This window comes from Catharus ustulatus, chromosome 13 (genome assembly GCF_009819885.2).
Source record: "Catharus ustulatus isolate bCatUst1 chromosome 13, bCatUst1.pri.v2, whole genome shotgun sequence".
Taxonomy (NCBI): Eukaryota; Metazoa; Chordata; class Aves; order Passeriformes; family Turdidae; genus Catharus; species Catharus ustulatus.
The window spans coordinates 17,329,404-17,340,359 of NC_046233.1; the positions used below are offsets into that span (position 1 = coordinate 17,329,404).

General features: G+C 43.0%; 1 protein-coding gene across 1 annotated transcript in view; it reads right to left on the reverse strand.

The window, feature by feature from the left end:
* The window catches only part of DCAF1 (DDB1 and CUL4 associated factor 1), a 48,046-nt gene extending 37,297 nt beyond the window's left edge, over window positions 1-10,749 (reverse strand). The window contains exons 1-4 of the mRNA XM_033071542.2: window positions 10,696-10,749; window positions 5,634-5,751; window positions 1,010-1,086; window positions 691-764 (exon numbers count right to left, since the gene is read on the reverse strand). Of these exons, the coding sequence (XP_032927433.1) occupies window positions 691-764; window positions 1,010-1,086; window positions 5,634-5,743 (261 nt within the window). The 5' untranslated portion in view covers window positions 5,744-5,751; window positions 10,696-10,749. The remainder of the gene's footprint in view (window positions 1-690; window positions 765-1,009; window positions 1,087-5,633; window positions 5,752-10,695) is intronic.
* Between the last annotated feature and the right edge of the window lie 207 nt (window positions 10,750-10,956).

Consider the following 10,956-nt stretch of genomic DNA (forward strand, 5'->3'; position numbering starts at 1 on the left):
AAAACTGTAACAGTAACAGTGCAAACATGACATGATAATTTAAAAAAAAAATTAACATAAGAAATTCCACATTTTTAATTGCACCTGTATTTGTTTATCACTTGCAGTTTAAAACAGAGAGACATGTAAGCAATGTCAGAATCCTTCTGGCAATGTGTCCTGATATAGGTGCTTGCAGGGATGCAAAAGTAACAAAATTCTAGCCATTAAGTCATGTTAGAGGTTAGCAATGCAATTGGAAAGGCAGGTTCTTGCCTCCTGATTCTCTGCCTGAGTCCTCTAGAGCTGACATGCTCTTCTGCTCCTGTAGGCAGCCCAGCAGTTTCAAGCACTCAGAAAGAAGGCAGTGGAATTAGTGGTATTCATTTCCATTACAGAAAGAAATTATGTTTTTGGACTCTTATTTGAGAGGCTCCATTTTCTTTAAAGAGACTGATAAACTTTGAAAACAACTTAATTCAGTTGTTGCTACACACATTCCAATAGCTCATGAACCCCTCTTTAATTGAGTCACTTTAACAGTGGCACATGAGTTGCTCTTAAACCAGTCTCAAAAACTAGTATTATCAAGAAGAGAATTCTGACACCATTAAAATAAATATTAAATAAGTACCAAGGTCAACCAACACAGAGGAAATAAAAGCAATAAGGTGGTGTGAGGAATTGACAAAGTTCTTAGAGCAAACCTACCGCATTCATGAAATCATCATTCTTGAAGAGTATCCTCAGTAAGTGACCAAGCATGCACTCGGGGTCTGCCCGACCTGTGGGACAAACAGGAAAATGCTCATCTTCCTACCCAACATTAATACTGAACTGTTACCTTCAAACCAACTGTGGGATGCTCTATTGTCAGCACTACAGAGCACAACTTCCTAGTGTAAAAGCAGTGGCAGACCTCAAGCAGCAGTTGGCACATTCAGGCTGAAAACTGTTTACTTCTGAATATGAGTTACCAGGTAACTCTTGGGACACAACTGGGCTGCCAACATCACTCAGGACACCTTACCTGGGTGTCGGTCATCAAACGGGTCTGGGTCCCCTTTGCGGTACTCTTCAGTCTCCTTCTCAATCAGCTCGGACATTCTGCAGCAGGAACACCACAAAGTGAGCAGAATTCACACTCCTGGAGCACAGCTCCTCACACTCACACATCTATCAGAGCACTGCAAACCAGCCCATCAGCTTTCACCCAGTGCCAGTGCCACCAGAGGATTTCTGACTGCCCACAGTAGTGGCAAGACAAAACACTGGCCTCCACTAACTCATGTCATTTTTATCTCCAAAACACACTGAACCCATAGCAGCACCCCAGAGATGCATAAACATGACACTCTGAAGGGCCAACACCTTTTATTTACTCAGGTTAGACTCCTTGCAGTGTTCTACAACACAGAGTGTAGAGAACCAGAGTAAATAAAGGGCTTGAGTGGTACTTCTCCCCACCACAGTGTCTTTCTTTTGCAGCAGAGCAAGTCCTGAACAGGTGACTTAGACCTCCCCCCTGTTCACAGGTAGCTGTTCAAACTGTCTGCGGTTTTTTGTTATTTTGCCCATTAAATTTCAATTGTGTTGTAGAATTAAATATAAATATTTATTAAATATTAAATACTTTTTTAAAGTGCTGTGTAATCTCTATTCAGTTATCAACTTTTTACATGTGTCAACTACCACCACGGATAAGACAAGGAGAAACTCAGGCAGCTTTCTGTTCATAGACCTTCAAAATACACTAAATGCTCCTCTGTATCAGAAATACAAAATTGAGCTGCTGTGGAGCTATGCCTTCCCCTAAACAGAGAAACAGCCTCAGCAGACATAAGAAATTCTATGCTCTAATTGGTTTAGAATGAGCAGTAAGATAATTAATTATTATTTTTATTTACACAAAATCAAGAAGAGAAAAATTATCTCATGGTCAAGCAATAAATAATTCAATAGTCATTCACTGTCCTCCTCCATGTAGTGTTACAGCAGAAATATATGTAGTTTGAGGTGAAATAAAGAGCACTCAATTTAATTGAAAAAGCATTAGGAAATTAAATCTCATTTCCTTGGTATAAAACATGATTCTTTCCCCTCAACTGAGGTCTAGAGTGGGAGGCAGCATCTACGTGCAGCACAGCATTTTAAAACAAGGTCTTAATACCTCAGAGTAGTTATCTAGGCAGAGTTTATCACAGGGGAGGAAAAACTGCTGGAAGGCTGCAGTAATCCCTGGAAAAATATTTGTCTTTCACAGAGGATTCCCCTTATAGAACACTGCTGACTTCTACTCCATTCCTGTTACTTTCCAGAAAATATCCAGTGCTCCCAGGCATGACTAGAGGCAAAAATGTACTTACTTCTGCCTCTGTGAGCTACACTGTCTTGCCAGTGACAGAGGATGACTCCTGCCAGATTCTAGGAACAGCAAATTAGCTCATTGGGAATGAGCAGAGAACTTCCTTGCTTGCCTTTGATCTGACAATTATCTTTCAACAAACTGTTGATCCTGTGAGGTTCCAATATTTACTTTTATAAGCTTGATTGTGAAGGGATGCAAATTGTGTCCCTTGTTAATAATAGGTGGCACAGCTTGAGCTCTCAAGAAATTCTGGCACAAGCAAGTTACTTAAATACTCCACTGCCAGCTCCTCATTTTTTTCCATGAGAACTAATAGCTTGAGACATGTCTGCTGACAGAAAACTCAGACAAATGGGGAGCTGGGAAGCAGCACTCTTGCCTTGTCAGGTCTTTTGAGGTGATAATTAGCATTTTGGTGATGTGCCAGTAAGGACAGACAAGCAGCATGGAAAGTGAGCACAGCACTCTGGCCAGTGCATCCTGTCTGGGTAGGCAGCCAAATCCAGTGCCAAACCCAGCCAGCTCCCAGTGTTTTCAGCAACAACAACATTATCACAGGATCAATAAAAGAAGTGAATCACTAATTATGGAGGCTTTTGAGACAATTATTCACAATTGTTTGACCAAAATAAAATTTAAAGAAAGCATTACCTCTTTGAAATTGATTAAAAAAAAAAAAAAAAGAAAAATCAAGCTTGCTTACAATACCCTTATTTTAAGACATAAAAAGGTGGTTTGTGACTTAGATAAATCTATCTAGATCAACAGCTTTGTCAATTCTCAATTGACGCCACTGAGTGTCAAATAACTACAAAAGTTCATTCACACCTTCTAACACAGGTACCTGGTACACAGGGCTGACAGTTCACAAAACCACAGAACTTTTATTCAAGTTTCAAGATTTCCTTCATTCACTTGGCATTATACTGGCTCTGCTGCCACTTCCAAATCTGCAGTCAAGATGTGGCGCCATTAACTACTAATTTTTTTTCTCTTTACAACTGTGTTTGGAAAGTTAGATCCACATTTTCACTTGCCACAAACTGAGCTCACCTTGGGAGTGGGGAAGGAAGGGACAAGGATATACAGAATAGTATGTCAACTTTGTAAGGCCCCCAGTGATCTAGATGGCACAACAAAGCCACCCTAATCCTGCTCTGTGTCATCACCTGCCATTAATGACCAACTTGAGCCTTTCCAGCAGATTGCAACAGCATAAGATGCTCCAGGATCCCATACCACAATATGGTAGGTTTGTGGAGATGAAGTTACAGTGTTAAATTGTTGATTTATTCCCTTGACAAAAGAGGCTCCTGGGATGCAATAAATTATCTGAGTCCCAGGATTTGCCTGATTGGATGAACATGACTTGCACCCAGTCTATGAAGTAACACTATTGCAGGATCACTTCAATTTACAGTATTTTTGAAAAACATGTATATTAAATATCAGTTTGCTGACAGGTTTTCCAAGCAACTTCTTCAGTTCATACTTTCTAACACTCAAGTGTTAGTAAATCCAGAAAACCAGCTTTTTGGAAGTGACAATTCAGCTGCAGTCTGTAACCAGTGCTATTACTGTTGCTGTCCTTGTCCTGGTACTGTACTCTCACCTGCGCTGCCTCACCATCACATTCAACAAACCCCCATCCATGCAGGGAAGTTTTTGTCCATTTAGCTCACAAGGAAGAAGGAAGTAGAGAAATATCACTCACCAACAAGTATGACCAGAGCTCCCTCTGCCCTAAGACCAAACCAATATGCAAGGGCATTGACCTGCCTCAGGACATTGGCCAATCCAAGCTCCAGTTGGTGAGGATTCCTCAGGAGCATCTCTACCAGCAAACTCTAAATATCTAAACGGCTAAAACTCTCTCCTACAAACAGAAACATGGCTCTCATTGATAACTGAAGCACTGTAAAACTAATTTCTGATTTTAACTTCTGGCCAAAGCCAGTAGAACCTCTTGCTACCTTAAATAAATCTGTACTATCTCCAATAAAGCAAAAATACTCAAGCCATTCATAACCACTCTGCCTGCTGCACAGAAATCTTGAGAATCAACAGAGTTATCAGACTTGTCTAAGGATAAATAATGAAGGGAGCTCCAGGAGCTGAGCAGCAGCAAGAAGTGCCAGACTGCTATAAGCACAAAAAGTACATGTTTCATTCAAATGTCTTTAAATTTCTTAGAATACAGTAAATTTCTGGTTATGCCTACAAGAAAAAGTCTTGAAAAGCACACTTTTTCTTCAGCCAATACACAAAGATATACCAAAACCTGTCTCATGATTTTCAAGAGACCCACTAATTTTCAAGTGTTTAGGGTTGGCTTTCTGTTGCTCATCTCCCCCCATGCAGCTGTTTTTAAAATGCAATAGGAACAGCAAAAATGTTGTGCCCAGTGGGTGAGGTACAGCACAGACCTGAGCACAGAAGCTGCACCAGGTTCCTGTTACTTCTACCCAGTGCCAGCTCCAGCTCTGTGCACTGACTTGTCTGATCCAGCAAGCCAGAAGAGACACCTGGATTACTCTTGAACTGCAGAGCAGCTGAGTCCTGCACACATGAGGCAGGCCATGGATCTGCCAGCAGAGCTGTGAGGAATTGGGGGAATTGCTGCAAATCTCCCCTTAAAGCAGGAGTAATGTCAGTCTACACAAATGATGCCTGGCTTGGGAAACCACAAATTATCATTCAAATCTTCCTTTTGTACTAGATACTGTCTTACAATTAATGGCATTACCTTCATAGTCCCAAATAATTTATTGATCCAGGGAATATTTTTCTCACAACACAATGCCAGTCGATCATCACACAGCTTAAAAACCTAAACCAATTAGGTTTCAAAATTTCACTTTAAACATGCCCTATGAACTTCACTAACATCATCTCAATACAGCTCCTCCTACTCTCACCCTTTCATTTAATCTGATCAATGTCACTGCAATCTCAAACCCCTCATACCTTGCTTCCCATCTTGATGGATGTTTCAAGCTTCAAGTGAAGATACTAAAGTTATTTTAAGGATTTAATGATGCTCTTGACCTCTACTATTTCAGAGAATTAAATTCATGTTTAGAGACAGTTTGTGTAAGATGTCTTTGTAATACAAACTTCTTAGTAAAAGTTTTTATTTAAATACTGCACTAACAGTTTATTTTCCAGACCAAGAAAATGAACTACAGTTATCAGATATGTAAACACCTCAAGAAAAAACATGGTAAAAGATGCTGTCATGTAACTTCAGATATTCAGCTTTAGGGATTTGCTTAATAGACCTTACCTGGTGAGAATAGGGACCATGTCTTGCCCACTGCCATGTTCTTTCTCCCATTGCTCAAGCAAAGAAGTGAGCTCAGCCTTGGAGTCCACATGCCCAGATCCTGAAGTCATGGCTTAGCCTAAGGCAGAGGTAACAACCAGAAAAAATAAAAAGCATAAATGTGTGCAAGAAATCCCACTGGTTTACTGTATTCATTGAAACAATCTAAATCAAATATTACAAGTCATTTGAAAGAGGCAAATAATACTCAGCAGAAAAGAGTGAGAAGATAAAGTGACAGAACAGTGCTTTCAAAGGTGAAAGTTTCTTTCTGGTCCTTTGCCTGCAGACTAAAGAACACGTGCACCTCTGAACACAAGTCCCGACTAGTGCTCCCCAGCCCTGACCAGGCTGGTTGGAATGCACAGCTCACCACAGCTGTGTTCACTACTGAGCCTTTTAAAAGTTCTGTCTCAACTCCAGTAGCACACCTGAGTTACCCTTTGTGGTGATACACTCAAGAACCAACCCAGCCAGGGCAGCAAGATTGTGACCAGCATCCTTATCCCAGTTTGATGCCCTGCAGCCAGCGGTGGAAGTACCAACAAACCCCTCAGGTACGCAGTGCTGAGGAGCAGGGGCAGCTCCCAAGCACTGCGGGCAGTGGGAGCAGCCCCAGGACAGCCACCACTTGTTCAGGGTTTCCACCACTTGTTCAGGGTTTCCAAGAACAGCCAGTGGCTCCAGGAGGAAGGAAGGATGATCACAGGAGAGAGCACTGGAGCAATTACTTCAGATTTATCAGCCTTTACTTGCATGACAGCAGCTGACAGAAGATTTATCTTTCTATCCTCAAAAGTGAGAAACTCGTACAGCACTGAATGACTTGTTGAAGTACCATTTAATGAAGGGAACTATCACTGTAGGTTCTGTTTAAGCCTTTAAATTTCCAGGTGTCAGCTTTTGTCAATCTGATAAAAACCTAGAAATATTAACAGCTTAAACTAGAACAAAATCTGTCTCAAGATACTGCTGTGCCTCTGGTTTCCAACCTGACAGACTGTGAAGAGTTGTAACTTCCAGAGAAAGGAATACCCAAACCTAATTTATAAACTGACTTCATATTTCAGGTGGGGGAGAGTACACAAAGCAAAACAGATTTCATCACATCCAAAAACACACAAAGATTTTTAGCATTTCATCAGCCATAACATAGCCAATATCCATCTGTCATGAGATAAAGTACCCATTTGTTGCACCTGACCCAGAGAAAAAAAGTTTTCAAACCAGTGTTAAATACAGAAGAGTTTAAGACAATGACACACACATCAACTCCTGAAATGCATGTTCAGGAGTCAGTCAAGTGACAGACTCTAAAGGCAGCCATAGCATAGACCACATACGCATTTATAGCCCAAGCTGTCTCTGAAAAACATCACCATAATTGAACGGTGTGCTGGACACCTCCTATTGGTTTAAAACTTTTCCTCACTCAGGGAATGGATGAACAATCCCATCTCTTGTCTCAGGTGCTTCTGAATTTAATGTACTGTGACTGGTTAGTTAAATGGGAAGTATGAAGTTAAGAACACTGGCTGAAGATTAAACTGGCAGAAACTGCACAAAAGTCATCACCCAAAGACTATGAAAATATAAACCTGTGACTATAAGAACACAATTTTGATAAGTACTATATGAAATGGGCATCTGCTACCAAAAAATACACCTAAACATGAAGAAAGATGATGCTTCCTAAATCACAAGCAATTATGATTTTATCTAGGGTATTCATTATTCATAGTTCATTTCAGAACTACATCAGGAAATTCAATGCAAATGCATAAATTGCTTAGGAAGAAGCACTACCTAGATGCAGGCAAAAACATAATGAGATTGTACACACACACACACACACCCCCAAAACACCTTTGAAAATAAAAACTACTCCAAGCTCATGAAGCTCCATTTCCTTGTTCATTAACTGAACACCACTTGCCAGCAGCACTTCAGAGCTTTTAAATATCACAGAAAAACATTCAGACAAATCCACTCCGGGCCTCAGAACACAAGTGCTGTAACAGAGTCCACATTCAACCATTTCAGCCACCCCCACCTTCATTCTGTACGTGAGGGATACAGAAAAAAGGGCCCTGTGACCTCAGAGCTTGTACAGGGCCTGTGCAGACTCTCCTGCAATCTGGAGAACAATTTACTTCCTCTAACAGCCCTTAACTGTTCCTGCTGCAAAATAGAAAAAGCCCGGCAATACCTGCAACAGGTCAACAAAGTCCCAGTCAGGAACACCACAGGAACTGCTCACACTGGCCCCTGGGACAGCCTGTGCTCTACCAAAATCAAGTAAAAATCCCAGCCATCCCTAAAACCTGGAGTATTGCCTCAATAAAGCACATTATTGGTCTAAATAGCTGGTGTTGAGAGAGAGCAGAGTTTTCCTGAAATGAAAAATGTCACCCTTTCTATAGGGACACAGCAGTGACAGTGAATGTCTTGCTAAGGCATCTCCTCTCTTCCACAGCCTTATCCCTCCCAATCTATTCTAATAAATACAATTATTTTAGATGGCACCACAGAAACTCCTACTGTGCTCACTTTTTTTTCAAGAATTCCATCTTAAATCAAAGTGAGGAGCTCTGCAGAAAAGACAAGAACATAAATTACATTAACTAACCTGTAACTGTCAGCAACACACCTGGCCTGGTGGAGAGGAAACCTGGGAGAACAGCTCTGACTTCCACTATTATTTCCCTTGAACAAGTTGCTGAAAAAACTGCTCTCCAAGAACCAGCAGACCTGATCAGATTTAAACTTGAGGGAAGAAGGGGGTAGGGGGATGTAATTTTTTTCTCTTAATAAGTTTTGAAAATCACAGCCTACTAGAGATTTCAGTTGGAACATCTAATAAGATAAGGAGTGGGATTTTTCCCCAAACAGCACTATGGCCAAAACATATTTAGAATCAATATTAACAAAACATAAAGCACTTACTCAAAGGATTTGACTTTGAAAGACAAATATTTGCAGTCTTAACTACCATGGTGGCCACTGCAAACTCAAAATGTTGTTGGTGCACATGGTATTGCTTTAATATTACACACTACCTGCTATTCCTGTGTCACAGCAAAGGCTTTATGGGCATTTCACTCTTCTGAGCTCAGATGTTAGAATTTGACATAAAAGGGAAACCCAAAGAGTATTGAGACAGATTCCTTAAGGTACTCAAATGTTTTTGAAACCTCAGACACTTCAGTGCTTGAGTCACCTTAGTGAGACACCTCTGAACAGCAAGGAAATAAAATTCCAGTAAACACTAACCACAAACCTTGATTCAGTGCCTGGAACAGCTGGAGCAATTCAGCTCCACCCTTGTGTCCACTGGAGCCTCACACTAACCACACCACCACTACAGCTCACTCCCTCACTGATGCTGTGCTCAGGGAAAGGATTAGGAGGCTCTGAACACACTGGCTTCCCACAGATAAACATTGTAAAGCATGAAACCTCTCAGTGAATATAAATATACTTGTAAAATCTGAAAACAAACAGCTTGGTTATCTGGGAAATGAACACAAAAGGCCTAACAAGCAAAAACATAAGAAAAATTTAAATAGAAAATGAATGAGCTACGTAATAAAACCAAAAATTACACCTCCAGCAAAAAAAAAAAAAACCTCCTGAAAACTACTATTTTAATCAACTTTGTAGGAAGATCGCACATTTCAATTAATGGACAAAAATTACATGAAGATTTGTAATTTCACATGCATAGGGGCATCTCAAATTTCAATCACTACACTTTGGGCCAGCTTAAACAGTCCAGTTTTACATTGTTCCCAAATATGATTATAGGTATGGCTTAGGACACAATGTAGAGAAGACTAATGTAATAATGTAACACCCCTAATGAGCTGGAATCTAGTTAATTGCCCAGCAAAGCTGAGTACATCTGTAGGTTCTTCCATAGTAATGCTTTAACACAAAGAATTCCTTACTTAAAGAAAAAAAATTCTCCCTCTCATCACAAATATCCTTTAAAGAGATGAGGTATCTGACAGATATTTGTCTAAACCTGTTGAGCCTGAAATAACCACGTGGAAGACGAAGTATCTCAAACTGTCAACACTGCAGTTCACTTGTGGAAACAATCTACCATCAAGTAAGAAAAGCCTCACAATCTCTGGAGCAAAAAAACATGGTTTGGTGTCCTACACTGAGAGAAGTCTTCCTTTGTTCAACTTCCCTGTTTGACAGAGCTCCAATATACTGAACATAACCCTAATGCTGCTTTTAAATATTTTAAAAATCGGTTGTTGCTCGGGTTTTTTTTTTGTTTTTGTTCTTTTTTTAATTAAGGCATTTGAAGGACAGGGGAAATCACAAGGATATTCAATTTCCTAGAATTTCTCCTTTTACAAAACAAACTTAGAACTACGTTCTGATGCGGCAGGACAAGCCCAAAAAAAAACAGGAACAAACTTCTGCTATCTACAAAATAAGAGAAAGGAAAGAAAAAAAAAAAAAAAAAAAAAAAGCCCCGCTCCGCTTCAACACCAATTCCGCCTCGCGCGGCTGGAAGGGGAAACACGCGGGCCGCACCTCGCGGGGGCGGCCGGTGACAGCTCCCGCGGGTCCCGCACTGCCCGGCTCCGCGGCACGCACGGGCGGCCCCAACGTTTAAAGGTCGGCACAGACCACAGAGGGAGAAGCGAAAAGCCCGAGAGCCTCCCGCCCGCGCGGGCCCAGCGCAGCAGGAAGAGCCGGCGCAGGGGGCGGGCCGGGCGCGGGGGCCCGGGGCGGGCGGGGCGGCGCAGGCCCGGTCCCTCCGGGGGGGACGGGACAGGACAGGCCGGGCCGGGCCCGCCGTGCCCCCCGCCCCGAGGGCGCCCCCTAGCGCGGGGGCGGACCTGCAGCCGACCCCGCGCCCCTGAGGCGCCCCCCCCACCCCTCGCCGCCGCCGCCGCTGTCCCTGCCCGGAGCGAAGGCCGCGGCGGCCGCCAACCGGCCCGGCCCGGTGAGGCTCCGGGAAAGCGGAGGCGACGCGTCCCGCCCGCCCCGACCCCGGTACCTGCGCGCTGCCCCGCGGTGCCGCCGCCGCCCCCGGCCTCTGCTGCCGGTCCCGCGCACCCCGCGGCGGCCGCGATCGCTGTGGAGGGCGCACACTTTTTTGCGTCACCGTGCTGCGTCACGGCGCGCGCGTCACGGCCGTGAGGGAGAGGGGCGGGGGCCACGCTCTCGGGCGGCCTGCCGGGAACAGGAGTTCGCGCGGGACGCATGCGCTCCCCCGGGAGCTGCCGCCGCAGAGGGTGCTGGGAGCTGTAGTTCCTGG